Source organism: Coregonus clupeaformis, unplaced genomic scaffold, assembly GCF_020615455.1.
Source record: "Coregonus clupeaformis isolate EN_2021a unplaced genomic scaffold, ASM2061545v1 scaf1415, whole genome shotgun sequence".
Lineage (NCBI taxonomy): Eukaryota > Metazoa > Chordata > Actinopteri > Salmoniformes > Salmonidae > Coregonus > Coregonus clupeaformis.
The window spans coordinates 37,101-61,739 of NW_025534869.1; the positions used below are offsets into that span (position 1 = coordinate 37,101).

At 47.5% G+C, this 24,639-nt stretch overlaps 1 protein-coding gene and 1 long non-coding RNA gene across 2 annotated transcripts; both read left to right on the plus strand.

Moving 5' to 3' along the window:
- Nucleotides 1-3,373: 3,373 nt before the first annotated feature.
- On the plus strand, nucleotides 3,374-13,977 carry LOC121542075 (serine/arginine-rich splicing factor 1B). Its single transcript, XM_041851523.2, has 4 exons — nucleotides 3,374-4,050; nucleotides 8,013-8,212; nucleotides 13,284-13,456; nucleotides 13,574-13,977. The coding sequence occupies exons 1-4, from the start codon at nucleotides 3,839-3,841 to the stop codon at nucleotides 13,757-13,759; spliced, it is 771 nt and encodes a 256-aa protein (XP_041707457.1). The 5' UTR covers nucleotides 3,374-3,838; the 3' UTR covers nucleotides 13,760-13,977.
- A 905-nt stretch (nucleotides 13,978-14,882) lies between these two features.
- Nucleotides 14,883-18,045, plus strand: LOC121542074. Its single transcript, XR_005995818.2, has 2 exons — nucleotides 14,883-15,225; nucleotides 17,502-18,045. It is a non-coding gene; the product is annotated as an uncharacterized LOC121542074 (long non-coding RNA).
- Nucleotides 18,046-24,639: the final 6,594 nt, after the last annotated feature.

Consider the following 24,639-nt stretch of genomic DNA (forward strand, 5'->3'; position numbering starts at 1 on the left):
GCGGTTGGCTGTGAATGCCCTCGCCCGTCTGAGCGGTTGGCTGTGAATGCCCTCGCCCGTCTGAGCGGTTGGCTGTGAATGCCCTCGCCCGTCTGAGCGGTTGGCTGTGAATGCCCTCGCCCGTCTGAGCGGTTGGCTGTGAATGCCCTCGCCCGTCTGAGCGGTTGGCTGTGAATGCCCTCGCCCGTCTGAGCGGTTGGCTGTGAATGCCCTCGCCCGTCTGAGCGGTTGGCTGTGAATGCCCTCGCCCGTCTGAGCGGTTGGCTGTGAATGCCCTCGCCCGTCTGAGCGGTTGGCTGTGAATGCCCTCACCCGCTGTCTACTTCTAACTGATTGGTTTGGTTCTGCCCACTATAGTGCTGTCTGGTTAGAACATGATGTTGAGGCCCATCGCTGTCCTCTTGATAGTCACCGCCACACACAGGCAGACACAGGCAGACACAGGCAGACACAGGCAGACACAGGCAGACACAGGCAGACACAGGCAGACAGGCAGACACAGAGGCAGACACAGGCAGACACAGGCAGACACAGGCAGACACAGGCAGACACAGCTGTTTCCATTTGAAGAAGTTGATATGATTGTGGTCATCTGAATGACTTGGAATCTTATTGTTGTGGTTCTATAAGACAGAGATATGAACACATGTAAACAGCATTAGTTAAGGGTTACAACTATACAATATACATGTACAGTGCCTTTGGAAAGTATTCAGACCCCTTGACTTTTTCCACATTTTGTTACGTTACAGCCATATTCTAAAATTGATTAAATAAAACAATTTCCTCAGCAACCGACACACAATACCCCATAATTACAAAGTGAAAACAGGTTTTAGCAAATGTTTGCTAATTTATTAAAAACAAAAAACAGAAATACCTTATTTACATAAGTATTCAGGGATGTAGCTCAGCAGGTAGAGCATGGTGTTTGCAACGCCAGGGTTGTGGGTTCGATTCCCATGGGGGGCCAGTATGAAAAAAAATGGATGCACTCACTAAGTCGCTCTGGATAAGAGCGTCTGCTAAATGACTTAAATGTCAAATGTATTCAGACACTTTGCTATGAGACTCGAAATTGAGCTTAAGTGCATCCTGTTTCCATTGATCGTCCTTGAGATGTTTCTACAACTTGATTGGAGTCCACCTGTGGTACATTTTATTGATTGGACATGATTTGGAAAGGCACACACCTGTCTATATAAGGTCCCACAGTTCACAGAGCTGGCCGCCCGGCCAAACTGAGCAGTCGGGGGAGAAGGGCCTTGGTCAGGGAGGTGACCAAGAACCCAATGGTCACTCTGAGAGAGCTCCAGAGTTCCTCTGTGGAGATGGGAGAACCTTCCAGAAGGACAACCATCTCTGCAGCACTCCACCAATCAGGCCTTTATGGTAAAATGGCCAGACGGAAGCCACTCCTCAGTAAAAGGCACATGACAGCCCGCTTGGAGTTTGCCAAAAGGCACCTAAAGGACTCTCAGACCATGAGAAACAAGATTATCTGGTCTGATGAAACCAAGATTGAACTCTTTGGCCTGAATGCCAAGCGTCACGTCTGGAGGAAACCTGGCACCATCCCTACGGTGAAGCATGGTGGTGGCAGCATCATGCTGTGGGGATGTTTTTCCGTGGCAGGGACTGGGAGACTAGTCAGGATCGAGGGAAAGATGAACGGAGCAAAGTACAGAGAGATCCTTGATGAAAACCTGCTCCAGAGCGCTCAGGACCTCAGACTGGGGTGAATGTTCACCTTCCAACAGGACAACCACCGTAAGCACACAGCCAAGACAATGCAGGAGTGGCTTCGGGATAAGTCTCTGAATGTCCTTGAGTGGCCCAGCCAGAGCCCGGACTTGAACCCGATCTAACATCTCTAAAGAGACCTGAAAATAGCTGTGCAGCGACGCTCCCCATCCAACCTGACAGAGCTTGAGAGGATCTGCAGAGAAGAATGGGAGAAACTCCCCAAATACAGGTGTGCCAAGCTTGTAGCGTCATACCCAAGAAGACTCGAGGCTGTAATCGCTGCCAAAGGTGCTTCAACAAAGTACTGAGTAAAGGCTCTGAATACTTATGTAAATGTCATATTTAAGTTTTTTGGGGGGATTAATTTGCTAAAATTTCTAAAAAACAGTTTTTGCTTTGTAATTATGGGGTATTGTGTGTAGATTGATGAGGGGAAAAAACAATTTAATCAATTTTAGAATATGGCTGTAACGTAACAAAATGTGGAAAAAGTCAAGGGGTCTGAATACTTTCCGAAGGCTAACAGGGCTATAAACACAGCATCAATATAAACCTAAACTTAAACATTCACCTCTTGGAGAGCGAGAGAGAGAAACAAATTACTTGGATTGACAAAGGGTCAAGATGTATGGCGCCCTCTCTCTCCAGCCTCAGATCTGACCTGGCCCCACAGGGCCATAAATGACTCTGTGCTGTCTGGGATGACTGTAGAAGCTCGCCCATGGCAGCACAATAAAACATCTTAATAAAGGCCACTATGGGAAACGCTGTGGTAGCGTGTGCATGCAAAATACTATGTTTATCAATACAACAATTAAACCACTTCTGCAAAAGTACTTGTGCAACCCAATGCAATAATAACACTTACGTACGGAATAAAACGACATACAATAAGATCATTTTCGCCCTGTTCGACCAAAGCTAATAATTAGAACAGATTAAAGTTATTCTCCTATTAACCTACTGGTTTCATAGGCTGGCAGAGCTACCAACAGACTGGGGCACATTACAACAAGTCATCTAGTTTGTCTCTATTCTTCTGTCACCTTCATCTCTAGCAACATCAATACATTTAACTGGTTGATCCCATATAGAGTACTGATTTCAAATCACTAGCTTGCCCTGCATGATGGAATGCTAAATTAGGCACAGGACAGTTCTGTGTGTATTCACTTTGCAGCTAGTGGACAAAAAGCTTTTTAGGCCTATAGACCACGGTCGCAAGGCATATGAACAGGTTATAGAGCAAACAACGCAATTATCACAACACATAGGATGTAAAATTGCTTTTTTTCTGTCCTGGCTTCCCCAGTGATTTTACCCACGCACCACTACTTATAAATAACCAAATCATGGATGGATCAATAGATAAAAGAAACGCGTGTCTCTCGTCTGCTCCTGCAAGACCGTCGGCATACGCGTCATTACATCTCCCTCGTCTGATTGGTGGTTTCCCATGGCGTCATCACACTTCCTCATCTGATCGGTCGCGTAGGCGGGCCCTCTGACTTCGTGGCTGTGGTAACTAGTGACGACGAAACGACCGCGAGACCGAAGACGGTAACAGTATGACGATAGGCGGATCCCCGATCACGCGGGTAGGCGACGTTGGCTAGCTAAGCGCACGCGCAGAAGTGCGTCATCGGGTCTAACGGTCGCCTTTCGTTTTTGACGAAAATGAAAACGTGTCAGTTTGTCACTTTAACGAGGTTGTGGTAATAACGTGTTCAAATACTTAAAAACGTTGGCTCGAATCTAGGTTGTGCCTTTAGATTAAAAAAACAAAAACAAAGGAAGAACGTTTCACTTCTCTAACTCCGGCCTGGTCTGCTTCGCAAGCGTTCCCGGAAGTCTTGCGCCTCTGGGTTTAAAAACTCTGTGGCGAGGCCTCGGCACCATTTTGAGAAGCCGCTCTAGTCTGCGAGAGTTGTGGTGGGAATTTTTGTATTTTGTTGCTAGCTAGTTAGTTAGCAAACTTCGTGTGAACTGTTAACCAGACATAGCTTGCTATTTTTACAAGAGCAATTGGCAAAATAACATTAAAGGGTTTTAACCAACTTTTAAACGACTAAAGTTAGCTAGCAGTCTACGGATGTCAGGAGATAATATGTCGGGCGGCGGGAGCGTGGTTCGTGGCCCAGCGGGAAACAACGACTGTCGGATCTACGTGGGTAACCTGCCACCAGATATCCGCACTAAAGACGTGGAGGATGTGTTTTATAAGTACGGGGCGATCCGAGATATCGATCTGAAGAACCGGAGGGGAGGACCGCCGTTCGCTTTTGTGGAATTCGAGGACCCCAGGTAGCTAACTATGCTAAACACATAATTACGTTGCTTTCAGAACACAAACAGATAGCTAACATTCGCTACGTAGCTAGCCCCAGAAGGAGTTTGGTAACAACTAGCAACATTTAGCTAGCTCGCTACCTCGTGTTGTGTTTAGAGGCGGAGATATTGGTGTGTTGTTGACAGTTTTACCAGAGTATGTGTATATATATATATGTGTGTGCTCTTTGATTTTACTACCATGGTCCAGCACCAAGTTAATGAGGTGGTCGTCACTAGTTTCCACAGCCACAGTCATAATTATGGCTTAACGAAGAGTTGTGCAAGATGGCGATGGGCCGGACACATTGCTTTTTTTTTTTAACGCTTCTTTCTTTTAAATTAGTTAATTGCATCTGCCATGGAGTCCAGTTTCATAATATTACAGTTTGTCCCAACTGCGTGCCGTAGTTTAGAAGAGTGCCTGGGCGTTCGTAAATTCAGAGTGTTGTCAGATGGTCCGTTCGTAAAGTAGTCAGTTATTCTGCGCTCTGGCACACTCAGACGAGAGTGCTCTGAAATCGGAGTAGATGGCCAGAGTTAATTTACGAACGCACCCTAAGAAATATCCAAATAAACCTTCTGGGTTTACGGAAAATAACTTGATAAACATAAGGTTACCTATCAAAAGTGAAAACATTCATTTTTCAGAAAAAGGTGTAAAAGCTAACACGTGTCCCTGTCTTCTTCAAGTTGTGGCCAATTTAAACCACTTTTGTGTGTGTGACAAAATAACGTTTTTTGGGACGATTTGTTGTTTTATAAATGGCTGCTGGGTAATTTGATATGCGTTGACATCTGTAACACGAGATCCACATAGCATGTTGGGGAGATTAAACAAAGGATGCCGATTCATTTTCAATGGAGGAAATGAAGTGGGCGGGGACCATTGTGCGAGGGACGTGAACAGGGCGGGACCTAAATTGGGGAAAGCAAATACTCGGAGACATCGCATTGTTATTTACCAATCAAAGCTCACTACAGTTTACATCCCCTACTGGATTGGCTGTTGATACCTATCACTACCTAGCCTGTTTGCTTGCGCCAACAGTAGGGCGAAGCAAGAATGGCTATCTGAATTTACGTGTTAAAAGGGTCTCGTAGTTTGTTAGTAGGCATCGAATTGAGCGAGTGCTACGCAGGTTCACTGGGGGCGTTTTCACACACAGTTCTGAGCTGTAGACAAAATCAGTTAGACTATTTGTTACGTTGTATTTTATTAATTTGGTCCGGTTGGTTTCACGTTGCCAAATGAACAGCAATTCCTAAACAAAACCATGTATCCATGCAAGTCATTTGTTTATTGGACAAAAATGCTCACGTTAAATCCCTTTTATGATTATTATGAAGCATCACTTGTGCGTCCCAATCTTCATATTACTTTGGTCTTCCAACAACGTGCTGGAGGAAGCCGCTCTAACTGCGACGTGAATAGTCAATGTTCAGGAGCCTCCAGCCCCATCTCCCCTAATCTGCATTGGATGCACTCATAAATGCGCTGCTACTCACAGAATGTTTCAGAGATCTCAAGTTATGATGCTACATGCGTTTCATCAAATGCAGTCAACCGACCAATTATTTTCCTGTGTTTTGGTCCGGACTGCGTTCTCACTGGCAGCGAACAGCACCACTGAACGAATTGAATCAGACCAAGACCACCCTTTTTGAGCGAGCTACGGTGCGTCGTTTAGTGTGCTCCGGAGTGCAGGTAGAATGTTCACACCAGTCCAAACAAACCAAACTAAGGGGGTAAACGCACCAGATTTTTTTTTGGGGGGGGGAAACGCTCCAAACCAGTTTGGTGTGAAAACGTGAGTTGCAAACCACATAAATGGGTCTAGCTCATTTATTAGCAACTAATGGTTTAATGGTGATTTGTAGGTGCGTTTACCCCCTTAGTTGCCTAGTTAAATAAAGGTAAAATAAAAGTAGTTGCTACCCCAGATTGAGCCCAGCGAACATCCACGATATCTCTTTTCTCATGCGAATGACTGACGGGGATTTGGGCCTTGTCGGGTGTCTGTAGAATATCCTTCACGTCCGATTCGTTAAAGAAAAAAATCTTCGTCCAGTACGAGGTGAGTAATCGCTGTCCTGATATCCAGAAGCTCTTTTCGGTCATAAGAGACGGTGGCAGAAACATTATGTACAGAATAAATTACAAATAACGCAAAAAAAAAAACACCCACAATTGCTTAGAGCACGTAAAACGGCAGCCATCACCTCCTTCGGCGCCATTAAAACATCCAGCCGGGTCTACTTCCTCACTAGTCAACAACACAGGGTTCCTAAGTTAGCAGGAAGAATAGGCTTCGTTCAACACCTAGCTACCTACTATTGCTTCTGCATTGCTTGCTATTTGGGGTTTTAGGCTGGGTTTCTGTATAGCACTTTTTATTTATTTTATTTATTTCACCTTTATTTAACCAGGTAAGCCAGTTGAGAACAAGTTCTCATTTACAACTGCGACCTGGCCAAGATAAAGCAAAGCAGTGCGATTTAAAAACAACAACACAGAGTTACATATGGGGTAAAAAAACAAAGTAAAAAAAAATACAACAGAAAATATATATACAGTGTGTGCAAATGTAGCAAGTTATGGAGGTAAGGCAATAAATAGGCTATAGTGCAAAATAATTACAATTAGTATTAACACTGGAATGATAGATGTGCAAGAGATTATGTGCAAATAGAGATACTGGGGTGCAAAAGAGCAAAATAAATAACAATATAGGGATGAGGTAGTTGGGTGGGCTAATTTCAGATGGGCTGTGGACAGGTGCAGTGATCGGTAAGGTGCTCTGACAACTGATGCTTAAAGTTAGTGAGGGAGATAAGAGTCTCCAGCTTCAGAGATTTTTGCAATTCGTTCCAGTCATTGGCAGCAGAGAACTGGAAGGAATGGCGGCCAAAGGAGGTGTTGGCTTTGGGAATGACCAGTGAGATATACCTGCTGGAGCGCAGACTACGGGTGGGTGCTGCTATGGTGACCAGTATGCTAAGATAAGGCGGGGATTTGCCTAGCAGTGATTTATAGATGGCCTGGAGCCAGTGGGTTTGGCGACGAATATGTAGTGAGGACCAGCCAACAAGAGCGTACAGGTCACAGTGGTGGGTAGTATATGGGGCTTTGGAGACAAAACGGATGGCACTGTGATAGACTACATCCAATTTGCTGAGTAGAGTGTTGGAGGCTATTTTGCAAATGACATCGCCGAAGTCAAGGATCGGTAGGATAGTCGGTTTTACGAGGGCATGTTTGGCAGCATGAGTGAAGGAGGCTTTGTTGCAAAATAGGAAGCCGATTCTAGATCTAACTTTTGATTGGAGATGCTTAATGTGAGTCTGGAAGGAGAGTTTACGGTCTAACCAGACACCTAGGTATTTGTAGTTGTCCACATACTCTAGGTCAGACCCGCCGAGAGTAGTGATTCTAGTTTGGTGGGCGGATGCAAGCAGCGTTCAGTTGAAGAGCATGCATTTAGTTTTACTAGTGTTTAAGAGCAGTTGGAGGCTACTGAAGGAGTGTTGTATGGCATTGAAGCTCGTTTGGAGGTTTGTTAACACAGTGTCCAATGAAGGGCCAGATGTATACAAAATGGTGTCGTCTGCGTAGAGGTGGATCTGAGAGTAACCAGCAGCAAGAGCGACATCATTGATATACACAGAGAAGAGTCGGCCCAAGAATTGAACCCTGTGGCACCCCCATAGAGACTGCTTTGTGACATCTGCTGACATAAAGGGCTTTATAAATACATTTGATTGATATTGAACAACTCGGTGAAAACAACATTCCACAGGTAGGCTGTGGAGGCAGAGTGAAGTAGCTAGCTAATTAACTATTGGCCCTCTCAAATCTAACTGTCTGTGTTGTCATGTCTGTCTGTCTATCTCTGCCTGTCTGTCTCTCTGTCACTCTCTCGGTGTGTGTGTCCCAGGGATGCTGATGATGCGGTGCACGGTCGTGATGGTTATGACTACGATGGTTACCGTCTCCGGGTGGAGTTCCCCCGTAGTGGGCGTGGGGGAGGGAGAGGGGGGGGTGGCGGCGGCAGGGGGGGTGGCGATGGAGGAGGAGCCCCAAGAGGACGATATGGCCCTCCCTCGCGGCGCTCAGAGTACAGAGTCATCGTCTCAGGTCAGTCTTTACTGTCACCCCTCCTCCTCTTCCTCCCTCTCCAGGTCTCCTCCTGTCTTTACTGTGTTACCCCTCCTCCTCCTCTTCCTCCCTCTCCAGGTCTCCTCCTGTCTTTACTGTGTTACTCCTCCTCCTCCTCTTCCTCCCTCTCCAGGTCTCCTCCTGTCTTTACTGTGTTACCCCTCCTCCTCCTCTTCCTCCCTCTCCAGGTCTCCTCCTGTCTTTACTGTGTTACTCCTCCTCCTCCTCTTCCTCCCTCTCCAGGTCTCCTCCTGTCTTTACTGTGTTACCCCTCCTCCTCCTCCTCTTCCTCCCTCTCCAGGTCTCCTCCTGTCTTTACTGTGTTACCCCTCCTCCTCCTCTTCCTCCCTCTCCAGGTCTCCTCCTGTCTTTACTGTGTTACCCCTCCTCCTCCTCTTCCTCCCTCTCCAGGTCTCCTCCTGTCTTTACTGTGTTACCCCTCCTCCTCTTCCTCCTCTTCCTCCCTCTCCAGGTCTCCTCCTGTCTTTACTGTGTTACCCCTCCTCCTCCTCCTCTTCCTCCCTCTCCAGGTCTCCTCCTGTCTTTACTGTGTTACCCCTCCTCCTCCTCTTCCTCCCTCTCCAGGTCTCCTCCTGTCTTTACTGTGTTACTCCTCCTCCTCCTCTTCCTCCCTCTCCAGGTCTCCTCCTGTCTTTACTGTGTTACCCCTCCTCCTCCTCCTCTTCCTCCCTCTCCAGGTCTCCTCCTGTCTTTACTGTGTTACCCCTCCTCCTCCTCTTCCTCCCTCTCCAGGTCTCCTCCTGTCTTTACTGTGTTACCCCTCCTCCTCCTCTTCCTCCCTCTCCAGGTCTCCTCCTGTCTTTACTGTGTTACCCCTCCTCCTCCTCCTCTTCCTCCCTCTCCAGGTCTCCTCCTGTCTTTACTGTATTACCCCTCCTCTTCCTCCCTCTCCAGGTCTCCTCCTGTCTTTACTGTGTTACTCCTCCTCCTCTTCCTCCCTCTCCAGGTCTCCTCCTGTCTTTACCGTGTTACCCCTCCTCCTCCTCTTCCTCCCTCTCCAGGTCTCCTCCTGTCTTTACTGTGTTACCCCTCCTCCTCCTCCTCCTCTTCCTCCCTCTCCAGGTCTCCTCCTGTCTTTACTGTGTTACCCCTCCTCCTCCTCCTCTTCCTCCCTCTCCAGGTCTCCTCCTGTCTTTACTGTGTTACCCCTCCTCCTCCTCTTCCTCCCTCTCCAGGTCTCCTCCTGTCTTTACTGTGTTACCCCTCCTCCTCCTCCTCTTCCTCCCTCTCCAGGTCTCCTCCTGTCTTTACTGTGTTACCCCTCCTCCTCCTCTTCCTCCCTCTCCAGGTCTCCTCCTGTCTTTACTGTGTTACCCCCCCTCCTCCTCTTCCTCCCTCTCCAGGTCTCCTCCTGTCTTTACTGTGTTACCCCTCCTCTTCCTCCCTCTCCAGGTCTCCTCCTGTCTTTACTGTGTTACCCCTCCTCCTCCTCCTCTTCCTCCCTCTCCAGGTCTCCTCCTGTCTTTACTGTGTTACCCCTCCTCCTCCTCTTCCTCCCTCTCCAGGTCTCCTCCTGTCTTTACTGTGTTACCCCCCTCCTCCTCCTCTTCCTCCCTCTCCAGGTCTCCTCCTGTCTTTACTGTGTTACCCCTCCTCCTCCTCCTCTTCCTCCCTCTCCAGGTCTCCTCCTGTCTTTACTGTGTTACCCCTCCTCCTCCTCCTCTTCCTCCCTCTCCAGGTCTCCTCCTGTCTTTACTGTGTTACCCCTCCTCCTCCTCTTCCTCCCTCTCCAGGTCTCCTCCTGTCTTTACTGTGTTACTCCTCCTCCTCCTCTTCCTCCCTCTCCAGGTCTCCTCCTGTCTTTACTGTGTTACTCCTCCTCCTCCTCTTCCTCCCTCTCCAGGTCTCCTCCTGTCTTTACTGTGTTACTCCTCCTCCTCCTCTTCCTCCCTCTCCAGGTCTCCTCCTGTCTTTACTGTGTTACCCCTCCTCTTCCTCCCTCTCCAGGTCTCCTCCTGTCTTTACTGTGTTACCCCTCCTCCTCCTCCTCTTCCTCCCTCTCCAGGTCTCCTCCTGTCTTTACTGTGTTACTCCTCCTCCTCCTCTTCCTCCCTCTCCAGGTCTCCTCCTGTCTTTACTGTGTTACCCCTCCTCCTCCTCTTCCTCCCTCTCCAGGTCTCCTCCTGTCTTTACTGTGTTACCCCTCCTCCTCCTCCTCCTCCTCTTCCTCCCTCTCCAGGTCTCCTCCTGTCTTTACTGTGTTACCCCTCCTCCTCCTCCTCTTCCTCCCTCTCCAGGTCTCCTCCTGTCTTTACTGTGTTACCCCTCCTCCTCCTCTTCCTCCCTCTCCAGGTCTCCTCCTGTCTTTACTGTGTTACCCCTCCTCCTCCTCTTCCTCCCTCTCCAGGTCTCCTCCTGTCTTTACTGTGTTACTCCTCCTCCTCCTCTTCCTCCCTCTCCAGGTCTCCTCCTGTCTTTACTGTGTTACTCCTCCTCCTCCTCTTCCTCCCTCTCCAGGTCTCCTCCTGTCTTTACTGTGTTACCCCTCCTCTTCCTCCCTCTCCAGGTCTCCTCCTGTCTTTACTGTGTTACCCCTCCTCCTCCTCCTCTTCCTCCCTCTCCAGGTCTCCTCCTGTCTTTACTGTGTTACTCCTCCTCCTCCTCTTCCTCCCCTCTCCAGGTCTCCTCCTGTCTTTACTGTGTTACCCCTCCTCCTCCTCTTCCTCCCTCTCCAGGTCTCCTCCTGTCTTTACTGTGTTACCCCTCCTCCTCCTCCTCCTCCTCTTCCTCCCTCTCCAGGTCTCCTCCTGTCTTTACTGTGTTACCCCTCCTCCTCCTCCTCTTCCTCCCTCTCCAGGTCTCCTCCTGTCTTTACTGTGTTACCCCTCCTCCTCCTCTTCCTCCCTCTCCAGGTCTCCTCCTGTCTTTACTGTGTTACCCCTCCTCCTCCTCCTCTTCCTCCCTCTCCAGGTCTCCTCCTGTCTTTACTGTGTTACCCCCTCCTCCTCCTCTTCCTCCCTCTCCAGGTCTCCTCCTGTCTTTACTGTGTTACCCCTCCTCCTCCTCCTCTTCCTCCCTCTCCAGGTCTCCTCCTGTCTTTACTGTGTTACCCCTCCTCCTCTTCCTCCCTCTCCAGGTCTCCTCCTGTCTTTACTGTGTTACCCCTCTCCTCCTCCTCTTCCTCCCTCTCCAGGTCTCCTCCTGTCTTTACTGTGTTACCCCTCCTCCTCCTCTTCCTCCCTCTCCAGGTCTCCTCCTGTCTTTACTGTGTTACTCCTCCTCCTCCTCTTCCTCCCTCTCCAGGTCTCCTCCTGTCTTTACTGTGTTACTCCTCCTCCTCCTCTTCCTCCCTCTCCAGGTCTCCTCCTGTCTTTACTGTGTTACCCCTCCTCTTCCTCCCTCTCCAGGTCTCCTCCTGTCTTTACTGTGTTACCCCTCCTCCTCCTCTTCCTCCCTCTCCAGGTCTCCTCCTGTCTTTACTGTGTTACCCCTCCTCCTCCTCTTCCTCCCTCTCCAGGTCTCCTCCTGTCTTTACTGTGTTACCCCTCCTCCTCCTCTTCCTCCCTCTCCAGGTCTCCTCCTGTCTTTACTGTGTTACCCCTCCTCCTCCTCCTCTTCCTCCCTCTTCAGGTCTCCTCCTGTCTTTACTGTGTTACCCCTCCTCCTCCTCTTCCTCCCTCTCCAGGTCTCCTCCTGTCTTTACTGTGTTACTCCTCCTCCTCCTCTTCCTCCCTCTCCAGGTCTCCTCCTGTCTTTACTGTGTTACCCCTCCTCCTCCTCCTCTTCCTCCCTCTCCAGGTCTCCTCCTGTCTTTACTGTGTTACCCCTCCTCCTCCTCCTCTTCCTCCCTCTCCAGGTCTCCTCCTGTCTTTACTGTGTTACTCCTCCTCCTCCTCTTCCTCCCTCTCCAGGTCTCCTCCTGTCTTTACTGTGTTACCCCTCCTCCTCCTCCTCTTCCTCCCTCTCCAGGTCTCCTCCTGTCTTTACTGTGTTACCCCCCCCTCCTCCTCCTCTTCCTCCCTCTCCAGGTCTCCTCCTGTCTTTACTGTGTTACCCCTCCTCCTCCTCCTCTTCCTCCCTCTCCAGGTCTCCTCCTGTCTTTACTGTGTTACCCCTCCTCCTCCTCCTCTTCCTCCCTCTCCAGGTCTCCTCCTGTCTTTACTGTGTTACCCCTCCTCCTCCTCCTCTTCCTCCCTCTCCAGGTCTCCTCCTGTCTTTACTGTGTTACCCCTCTTCCTCCCTCTCCAGGTCTCCTCCTGTCTTTACTGTGTTACCCCTCCTCCTCCTCCTCTTCCTCCCTCTCCAGGTCTCCTCCTGTCTTTACTGTGTTACCCCTCCTCCTCCTCCTCTTCCTCCCTCTCCAGGTCTCCTCCTGTCTTTACTGTGTTACCCCTCTTCCTCCCTCTCCAGGTCTCCTCCTGTCTTTACTGTGTTACCCCTCCTCCTCCTCCTCTTCCTCCCTCTCCAGGTCTCCTCTTCTCTTTACTGTGTTACCCCTCCTCCTCCTCCTCCTCCTCCCTCTCCAGGTCTCCTCCTGTCTTTACTGTGTTACCCCTCCTCCTCCTCCTCTTCCTCCCTCTCCAGGTCTCCTCCTGTCTTTACTGTGTTACCCTCTTCCTCCCTCTCCAGGTCTCCTCCTGTCTTTACTGTGTTACCCTCCTCCTCCTCCTCTTCCTCCCTCTCCAGGTCTCCTCTTCTCTTTACTGTGTTACCCCTCCTCCTCCTCCTCTTCCTCCCTCTCCAGGTCTCCTCCTGTCTTTACTGTGTTACCCCTCCTCCTCCTCCTCTTCCTCCCTCTCCAGGTCTCCTCTTGTCTTTACTGTGTTACCCCTCCTCCTCCTCCTCTTCCTCCCTCTCCAGGTCTCCTCCTGTCTTTACTGTGTTACCCCTCCTCCTCCTCCTCTTCCTCCCTCTCCAGGTCTCCTCCTGTCTTTACTGTGTTACCCCTCCTCCTCCTCCTCTTCCTCCCTCTCCAGGTCTCCTCCTGTCTTTACTGTGTTACCCCTCCTCCTCCTCCTCTTCCTCCCTCTCCAGGTCTCCTCTTCTCTTTACTGTGTTACCCCTCCTCCTCCTCTTCCTCCCTCTCCAGGTCTCCCCTCTAGTGGTAGCTGGCAGGACCTAAAGGACCACATGCGCGAGGCAGGCGACGTGTGTTACGCTGACGTGTTCCGGGACGGTACCGGCGTGGTGGAGTTCGTACGCAAGGAGGACATGACCTACGCTGTCCGCAAGCTGGACAACACCAAGTTCCGCTCCCACGAGGTACGTCAGAGGTTGATTTGGAATCCAGGGGGAAACGCTGTTGGTTAGAGTCGACACCCTGTGAGTCTCACCAGGCAGCTTTCTCCTCTCCTCTGTGGTTTGTATGTGTGTGTTTAGGGAGAGACTGCTTACGTGCGCGTGAAGGTGGACGGACCTCGCAGCCCCAGTTACGGACGCTCCCGCTCTCGTAGCCGTAGCAACGGGCGTAGCAACAGCCGCTCACGCAGCTTCTCACCGCCGCGACGCAGCCGGCCCTCTCCACGCTACTCGCCACGACACTCCCGATCACGCTCCCGCACCTAGACACACACGGCCCCCAGGGAGAGAGATGTGACATCATCCGACCAGGAGAGGGACAGGCGCCCCCCCCGGTGGACCTGCTAATGTTCTCTTGGCTCGTCTACCTCTTGTTCTTTCATCCCCCTGTTTCTGGTCTAGTTGCCCTCAGCTGTGGTTTGGCTTATGACCTCTGTTCTCTTTGTATCTGCTGGCCCCTCCCTCTACTATCCCCCCCTCTCTCTCTCTCCCCCTGTCCTGTCTATCTCCCCCCTCTTCTCTCTCTCTCTCTCTCCTCCCTGTCCTGTCTATCTCCCCCCCTCTCTCTCTCTCTCTCCTCCCTGTCCTGTCTATCTCTCCCCTCTCTCTCTCTCTCTCCCCCTGTCCTGTCTATCTCCCCCCTCTCTCTCTCTCTCTCCCCCTGTCCTGTCTATCTCCCCCCCTCTCTCTCTCTCTCTCCTCCCTGTCCTGTCTATCTCTCTCCTCCCTGTCCTGTCTATCTCCCCCCTCTCTCTCTCTCTCTCTCTCTCCCTGTCCTGTCTATCTCCCCCCCTCTCTCTCTCTCTCCCCCTGTCCTGTCTATCTCCCCCCCCTCTCTCTCTCTCTCTCCTCTGTCCTGTCTATCTCCCCCCTCTCTCTCTCTCTCTCCTCCCTGTCCTGTCTATCTCCCCCCTCTCTCTCTCTCATCTCTGTCCTGTCTATCTCCCCCCTCTCTCTCTCTCTCTCCTCCCTGTCCTGTCTATCTCCCCCCTCTCTCTCTCATCTCTGTCCTGTCTATCTCCCCCCCTCTCTCTCTCTCTCTCCCTGTCCTGTCTATCTCCCCCCCCTCTCTCTCTCTCTCCTCCCTGTCCTGTCTATCTCCCCCCCCTCTCTCTCTCTCATCTCTGTCCTGTCTATCTCCCCCCCTCTCTCTCTCTCCTCCCTGTCCTGTCTATCTCCCCCCCCTCTCTCTCTCTCATCTCTGTCCTGTCTATCTCCCCCCTCTCTCTCTCTCTCATCTCTGTCCTGTCTATCTCCCCCCTTCTCTCTCTCTCTCCTCCCTGTCCTGTCTATCTCCCCCCTCTCTCTCTCTCTCTCCTCCCTGTCCTGTCTATCTCCCCCCTCTCTCTCTCTCTCCTCCCTGTCCTGTCTATCTCCCCCCTCTCTCTCTCTCCTCCCTGTCCTGTATCTTCCCCCCCTCTCTCTCTCTCTCTCTCTCTCTCCTTCTCTTTGTCCCTGTCTCTCGCCACCTCCATTCTGTGTAAAGGGCTTTAATGATGTTTCTGTTAGTTTTGACTGGCTGGCGGGAGGAGGTGTGGGGAGGGATGGATGGTTTTATTATTTTCCTTGGCCTGTTGTGACGTGTTGTTATGCTGACCTCTGACCTGTCTGTCATGTGTCTCTCTGTAGAGATCACAGGAGCAAGCTGATAGGCTGCTGGGAAACAGGAAACAGGAAACAGTTCATATTAGGATTAACAGGAGGAGCAGGAGGAGTCAAATAACCAGCCAATGGTATGACTGCAGTAGTCTCTCATCCAATCAGCTCTCAGACCTGATGTTTTAGTTTTTCTGACCCAGTAATATTATTGAACTGGTTTTAACTTTCTACTGTACAGACATGCTTTGTCACCTCCCACTCACCCCTCCCCCTCTCCTTCCCTCCCTGCCAGCCTCCCCTGGTTTTCTATACACCGTTTCTGGTCAGAGAGTAACATGCAGGACCGTGTCTCTGGGACCGTGTCTCTGTCGGGGCAGGGTCAATAGGACAGTGTCTCTGGGACAGGGTCAATAGGACAGTGTCTCTGTCGGGGGCAGGGTCAATAGGACAGTGTCTCTGGGACAGTGTCTCTGTCGGGGGCAGGGTCAATAGGACAGTGTCTCTGGGACAGTGTCTCTGTCGGGGGCAGGGTCAATAGGACACTCTCTGTCGGGGGCAGGGTCAATAGGACACTCTCTGTCGGGGGCAGGGTCAATAGGACACTGTCTCTGTCGGGGGCAGGGTCAATAGGACACTGTCTCTGTCGGGGGCAGGGTCAATAGGACACTGTCTCTGTCGGGGCAGGGTCAATAGGACACTGTCTCTGTCGGGGGCAGGGTCAATAGGACACTGTCTCTGTCGGGGGCAGGGTCAATAGGACACTGTCTCTGTCGGGGGCAGGGTCAATAGGACACTCTCTGTCGGGGGCAGGGTCAATAGGACACTGTCTCTGTCGGGGGCAGGGTCAATAGGACACTCTCTGTCGGGGGCAGGGTCAATAGGACACTGTCTCTGTCGGGGGCAGGGTCAATAGGACACTCTCTGTCGGGGGCAGGGTCAATAGGACACTGTCTCTGTCGGGGGCAGGGTCAATAGGACACTGTCTCTGTCGAGGCAGTGTCAATGGTTGGTTCTATTTTCTCAGTAGTCTTGGTTCAGAGAACTTTAGTTCTAATGTTTAGGTGAGTTTTCTGCTGTACATTTCTTCTCTTAAAAAACACACCGCTTTCATAGCCAGCAGGTTGTGATAGTGTTGTGATGGCTGATTGGCCGTAGCAGGCTGTAATAATGTGGCTGATTGGCTGTAGCGAGGCTGGGCGGTCTTCCATATGTTACTATGTACCGGTATTGAAACACGGACCGGTTTGGGTTTTTACTGTACCTTCTGTAACGGTATTTGAATGTTTGGTTTGTTAAATGTGATACACCGTGTGTAACGTCCATTTCTATAGTCTCTCCATGCCGTTTTCCACAGACATAGCCCCGCCCCCTGCCACTCAAAGAGCGCATTTGTTGTTCCTCTGACCACTAGACACTTGTGTCCAGTCTGCTTGGTCCAATGCAGAACATGTGACAATGTTGGTGACAACGAAGCTGTTTCCTCTTTGCGTCTTAATATAAATCCACTAGCGTTCTATAATTACACTATTAGTTTGTTTCTTACATCTGCAAACAGCAAATTTGTATTTTCATAGCAAGTTGGGCCTAAATCTTGTTAGTCGCTAATGCTAACTGCTAGCTTGCTAATAAATGTACTGAGTCAGAGAACGTAATTAGCTATACAGCCTGGTAATACCAGTGACGGGGTAGAACTACATCAGCATGCTTGTACAGCAGTATCTTCTAAATCAGAGGAATATGCGTAACATTAATGTTAGCTACATGAAGTAGCTAAGAGAGAACATTCAATGTAGCCAAAGATTAGAGTCCCCTAGGAAACACTTGTCAACACTTTGGTTCCCACCCTGTCACGATAACTCCTCCTGGCGTTTTCATTCGTTGTCATGTCAACACTGTATTCAAAGTGCCCACTATTATATTCAAACTATAGATTTAGAATAATCATTATATTTTCACTTTATTCCAACAGTTCACCCAAGTGTTTTGCTCTGAATCTCAAGTCAAATCTCCAATTGCTACATTTGGTTAAAAATAAGGCCTGGTTTGTTCGTCCATATTGTACAGCCGGTGCTACGTGGCAGTGGGGAAATGATTGCAGGAAATTCAGAAATTTATGAAAATACATTTGGTTGAATTGAACAATATAAAACGATCAGAATGGAGAAAGACCCATTTTTATTTTATTTTTACTCACTTAGAATGTATGTGTTGCCACCCTGGGATCAAGCTCTACTCATAAAGCACATTTAGAACTCTTTTTATTTAATTTTTTATACCGTGATATGATATTTTGGCCATATCGCTCAGCCCGAACTGTAGCAGGCTGCGATAGTTTGGCTGTAGCAGGCTGTGAGTGATTCTAACCTGTTGCTCCTTCCCTCTCTCTGTTGGGTGTGGGATCTGTCTCAAGGAGGGCTGTGATTGGAGGAGGGCTCTCTGTCTCCCCGTCCCGGAGCCAATCAGACCATCAGGATTCAGGATCAGAGCAGGGATTAGGATTAAGGATGGAGAGAGAGAACAAACACGGAGTGGGACATAGGATCAGGACCAGCCCACAGCCCAGCCCACTGGAAACCTAGAAACTAGACCCAATTCACTCACATGGCTCTCAAACGCACTAAATTACAGTTTTAGTATTTTTTTTCCCCCCGCGTGGACCCCCCAGCGCCCTGCTGGGATCCTGACAAGCGTTCTTTTGTATTTTATTGTTTGAGGAGCTCAGCGCAAAACCAGGAGACTGGCTCAGGATGGAGGGAGGCGCACATAAGGAGAGCGGTAACTAGAAGGGAATTATAATCTGGGAAGGAGGGAGGGATGGATGAAGGGTAATGTGTTTGTTCATTAAAGGTTTGGAGGGAGGGTATAGTGTTTTTTTGGGGGGTTGTGTTGTTTCCTTAGTAGGTTTTATGAGTTTCTTTCCTTAACTCCTCTTCAATAAAGTGTCTTCTACAGTAGATGATCTGTGTTCCTCTGATTCTGCTGCAGTCTGTGTTTCTCTGTCTCTGATGTATCAAATCTGATCCTATCATAATGCTACGTATATAACCAAGTCCTAATGCTACGTACATAACCAAGTCCTAATGCTACGTATATAACCAAGTCCTAATGCTACGTATATAACCAAGTCCTAATGCTACGTACATAACCAAGTCCTAATGCTACGTACATAACCAAGTCCTAATGCTACGTACATAACCAAGTCCTAATGCTACGTGTATATAACCAAGTCCTAATGCTACGTGTATATAACCAAGTCCTAATGCTACGTACATAACCAAGTCCTAATGCTACGTACATAACCAATTCCTAATGCTACGTACATAACCAAGTCCTAATGCTACGTACATAACCAAGTCCTAATGCTACGTACATAACCAAGTCCTAATGCTACGTACATAACCAAGTCCTAATGCTACGTACATAACCAAGTCCTAATGCTACGTACATAACCAAGTCCTAATGCTACGTACATAACCAAGTCCTAATGCTACGTACATAACCAAGTCCTAATGCTACGTACATAACCAAGTCCTAATGCTACGTACATAACCAAGTCCTAATGCTACGTACATAACCAAGTCCTAATGCTACATGTATATAACCAAGTCCTAATGCTACGTGTATATAACCAAGTCCTAATGCTACGTGTATATAACCAAGTCCTAATGCTACGTGTATATAACCAAGTCCTAATGCTACGTGTATATAACCAAGTCCTAATGCTACGTGTATATAACCAAGTCCTAATGCTACGTGTATATAACCAAGTCCTAATGCTACGTGTATATAACCAAGTCCTAATGCTACGTGTATATAACCAAGTCCTAATGCTACGTGTATATCACCAAGTCCTAATGCTACGTGTATATCACCAAGTCCTAATGCTACGTGTATATCACCAAGTCCTAATGCTACGTGTATATAACCAAGTCCTAATGCTACGTGTATATAACCAAGTCCTAATGCTACGTATATAACCAAGTCCTAATGCTACGTGTATATAACCAAGTCCTAATGCTACGTGTATATAACCAAGTCCTAATGCTACGTGTATATCACCAAGTCCTAATGCTCCGTGTATATCACCAAGTCCTAATGCTACGTGTATATCACCAAGTCCTAATGCTACGTATATAACCAAGTCCTAATGCTCCGTGTATATAACCAAGTCCTAATGCTACGTGTATATAACCAAGTCCTAATGCTACGTATATAACCAAGTCCTAATGCTACGTGTATATAACCAAGTCCTAATGCTACGTGTATATAACCAAGTCCTAATGCTCCGTGTATATCACCAAGTCCTAATGCTCCGTGTATATCACCAAGTCCTAATGCTACGTGTATATCACCAAGTCCTAATGCTACGTATATAACCAAGTCCTAATGCTACGTGTATATAACCAAGTCCTAATGCTACGTATATAACCAAGTCCTAATGCTACGTGTATATAACCAAGTCCTAATGCTACGTGTATATAACCAAGTCCTAATGCTACGTGTATATAACCAAGTCCTAATGCTACGTATATAACCAAGTCCTAATGCTACGTGTATATCACCAAGTCCTAATGCTACGTATATAACCAAGTCCTAATGCTCCGTGTATATAACCAAGTCCTAATGCTACGTATATAACCAAGTCCTAATGCTACGTACATAACCAAGTCCTAATGCTACGTGTATATAACCAAGTCCTAATGCTACGTATATAACCAAGTCCTAATGCTACGTGTATATAACCAAGTCCTAATGCTACGTGTATATAACCAAGTCCTAATGCTACGTGTATATCACCAAGTCCTAATGCTACGTATATAACCAAGTCCTAATGCTACGTGTATATAACCAAGTCCTAATGCTACGTGTATATAACCAAGTCCCTAATGCTACGTGTATATAACCAAGTCCTAATGCTACGTATATAACCAAGTCCTAATGCTACGTACATAACCAAGTCCTAATGCTACGTATATAACCAAGTCCTAATGCTACGGTATATAACCAAGTCCTAATGCTACGTGTATATAACCAAGTCCTAATGCTACGTATATAACCAAGTCCTAATGCTACGTATATAACCAAGTCCTAATGCTACGTATATAACCAAGTCCTAATGCTACGTGATATAACCAAGTCCTAATGCTACGTACATAACCAAGTCCTAATGCTACGTATATAACCAAGTCCTAATGCTACGTATATAACCAAGTCCTAATGCTACGTGTATATAACCAAGTCCTAATGCTACGTATATAACCAAGTCCTAATGCTACGTGTATATAACCAAGTCCTAATGCTACGTGTACAGTGGGGAGAACAAGTATTTGATACACTGCAGGTTTTCCTACTTACAAAGCATGTAGAGGTCTGTAATTTTTATCACAGGTACACTTCAACTGTGAGAGACGGAATCTAAAACAGAAATCCAGAAAATCACATTGTATGATTTTTAAGTAATGAATTTGCATTTTATTGCATGACATAAGTATTTGATCACCTACCAAACAGTAAGAATTCCGGCTCTCACAACCTGTTAGTTTTTCTTTAAGAAGCCCTCCTGTTCTCCACTCATTACCTGTATTAACTGCACCTGTTTGAACTCATTACCTGTATAAAAGACACCTGTCCACACACTCAATCAAACAGACTCCAACCTCTCCACAATGGCCAATACCAGAGAGCTGTGTAAGGACATCAGGGATAAAATTGTAGACCTGCACAAGGCTGGGATGGGCTACAGGACAATAGGCAAGCAGCTTGGTGAGAAGGCAACAACTGTTGGCACAATTATTAGAAAATGGAAGAAGTTCAAGATGACGGTCAATCACCCTCGGTCTGGGGCTCCATGCAAGATCTCACCTCGTTGGGCATCAATGATCATGAGGAAGGTGAGGGAGCAGCCCAGAACTACACGGCAGGACCTGGTCAATGACCTGAAGAGAGCTGGGACCACAGTCTCAAAGAAAACCATTAGTAACACACTACGCCGTCATGGATTAAAATCCTGCAGCGCACGCAAGGTCCCCCTGCTCAAGCCAGCGCATGTCCAGGCCCGTCTGAAGTTTGCCAATAACCATCTGGATGATCCAGAGGAGGAATGGGAGAAGGTCATGTGGTCTGATGAGACAAAAATAGAGCTTTTTGGTCTAAACTCCACTCGCAGTGTTTGGAGGAAGAAGAAGGATGAGTACAACTCTAAGAACACCATCCCAACCGTGAAGCATGGAGGTGGAAACATCATTCTTTGGGGATGCTTTTCTGCAAAGGGGACAGGACGACTGCACCGTATTGAGGGGAGGATGGATGGGGCCATGTATCGCGAGATCTTTGCCAACAACCTCCTTCCCTCAGTAAGAGCATTGAAGATGGGTCGTGGCTGGGTCTTCCAGCATGACAACGACCTGAAACACACAGCCAGGGCAACTAAGGAGTTGCTCCGTAAGAAGCATCTCAAGGTCCTGGAGTGGCCTAGCCAGTCTCCAGACCTGAACCCAATAGAAAATATTTGGAGGGAGCTGAAAGTCCCAAAACCTGAAGGATCTGGAGAAGGTCTGTATGGAGGAGTGGGCCAAAATCCCTGCTGCAGTGTGTGCAAACCTGGTCAAGACCTACAGGAAACGTATGATCTCTGTAATTGCAAACAAAGGTTTCTGTACCAAATATTAAGTTCTGCTTTTCTGATGTATCAAATACTTATGTCATGCAATAAAATGCAAATTAATTACTTAAAAATCATACAATGTGATTTTCTGGATTTTTGTTCTCCCACTGTATATCACCAAGTCCTAATGCTCCGTGTATATCAGCAAGTCCTAATGCTCCGTGTATATCACCAAGTCCTAATGCTCCGTGTATATCACCAAGTCCTAATGCTCCGTGTATATCACCAAGTCCTAATGCTCTGTGTATATAACCAAGTCCTAATGCTCTGTGTATATAACCAAGTCCTAATGCTCCGTGTATATCACCAAGTCCTAATGCTCCGTGTATATAACCAAGTCCTAATGCTCCGTGTATATCACCAAGTCCTAATGCTCCGTGTATATCACCAAGTCCTAATGCTCCGTGTATATAACCAAGTCCTAATGCTCCGTGTATATCACCAAGTCCTAATGCTCGTGTATATCACCAAGTCCTAATGCTCCGTGTATATCACCAAGTCCTAATGCTCGTGTATATCACAAAGTCCTAATGCTCCGTGTATATCACCAAGTCCTAATGCTCCGTGTATATAACCAAGTCCTAATGCTCCGTGTATATAACCAAGTCCTAATGCTCCGTGTATATAACCAAGTCCTAATGCTCCGTGTATATCACCAAGTCCTAATGCTCCGTGTATATAATCAAGTCCTAATGCTCCGTGTATATCACCAAGTCCTAATGCTCCGTGTATATCACCAAGTCCTAATGCTCCGTGTATATCACCAAGTCCTAATGCTCCGTGTATATCACCAAGTCCTAATGCTCCGTGTATATCACCAAGTCCTAATGCTCCGTGTATATCACCAAGTCCTAATGCTCCGTGTATATAACCAAGTCCTAATGCTCCGTGTATATCACAAAGTCCTAATGCTCCGTGTATATCACAAAGTCCTAATGCTCCGTGTATATCACCAAGTCCTAATGCTCCGTGTATATCACCAAGTCCTAATGCTCCGTGTATATCACCAAGTCCTAATGCTCCGTGTATATCACCAAGTCCTAATGCTCCGTGTATATAACCAAGTCCTAATGCTCCGTGTATATAACCAAGTCCTAATGCTCCGTGTATATCACCAAGTCCTAATGCTCCGTGTATATAACCAAGTCCTAATGCTCCGTGTATATCACCAAGTCCTAATGCTCCGTGTATATCACCAAGTCCTAATGCTCCGTGTATATCACCAAGTCCTAATGCTCCGTGTATATCACCAAGTCCTAATGCTCCGTGTATATAACCAAGTCCTAATGCTCCGTGTATATCACCAAGTCCTAATGCTCCGTGTATATAACCAAGTCCTAATGCTCCGTGTATATCACCAAGTCCTAATGCTCCGTGTATATCACCAAGTCCTAATGCTCCGTGTATATCACCAAGTCCTAATGCTCCGTGTATATCACCAAGTCCTAATGCTCCGTGTATATCACCAAGTCCTAATGCTCCGTGTATATCACCAAGTCCTAATGCTCCGTGTATATAACCAAGTCCTAATGCTCCGTGTATATAACCAAGTCCTAATGCTCCGTGTATATAACCAAGTCCTAATGCTCCGTGTATATCACCAAGTCCTAATGCTCCGTGTATATAATCAAGTCCTAATGCTCCGTGTATATCACCAAGTCCTAATGCTCCGTGTATATCACCAAGTCCTAATGCTCCGTGTATATCACCAAGTCCTAATGCTCCGTGTATATAACCAAGTCCTAATGCTACGTACATAACCAAGTCCTAATGCTACGTACATAACCAAGTCCTAATGCTACGTACATAACCAAGTCCTAATGCTACGTGTATATAACCAAGTCCTAATGCTACGTGTATATAACCAAGTCCTAATGCTACGTACATAACCAAGTCCTAATGCTACGTACATAACCAATTCCTAATGCTACGTACATAACCAAGTCCTAATGCTACGTACATAACCAAGTCCTAATGCTACGTACATAACCAAGTCCTAATGCTACGTACATAACCAAGTCCTAATGCTACGTACATAACCAAGTCCTAATGCTACGTACATAACCAAGTCCTAATGCTACGTACATAACCAAGTCCTAATGCTACGTACATAACCAAGTCCTAATGCTACGTACATAACCAAGTCCTAATGCTCAGTACATAACCAAGTCCTAATGCTACGTACATAACCAAGTCCTAATGCTACATGTATATAACCAAGTCCTAATGCTACGTGTATATAACCAAGTCCTAATGCTACGTGTATATAACCAAGTCCTAATGCTACGTGTATATAACCAAGTCCTAATGCTACGTGTATATAACCAAGTCCTAATGCTACGTGTATATAACCAAGTCCTAATGCTACGTGTATATAACCAAGTCCTAATGCTACGTGTATATAACCAAGTCCTAATGCTACGTGTATATAACCAAGTCCTAATGCTACGTGTATATCACCAAGTCCTAATGCTACGTGTATATCACCAAGTCCTAATGCTACGTGTATATCACCAAGTCCTAATGCTACGTGTATATAACCAAGTCCTAATGCTACGTGTATATAACCAAGTCCTAATGCTACGTATATAACCAAGTCCTAATGCTACGTGTATATAACCAAGTCCTAATGCTACGTGTATATAACCAAGTCCTAATGCTACGTGTATATCACCAAGTCCTAATGCTCCGTGTATATCACCAAGTCCTAATGCTACGTGTATATCACCAAGTCCTAATGCTACGTATATAACCAAGTCCTAATGCTCCGTGTATATAACCAAGTCCTAATGCTACGTGTATATAACCAAGTCCTAATGCTACGTATATAACCAAGTCCTAATGCTACGTGTATATAACCAAGTCCTAATGCTACGTGTATATA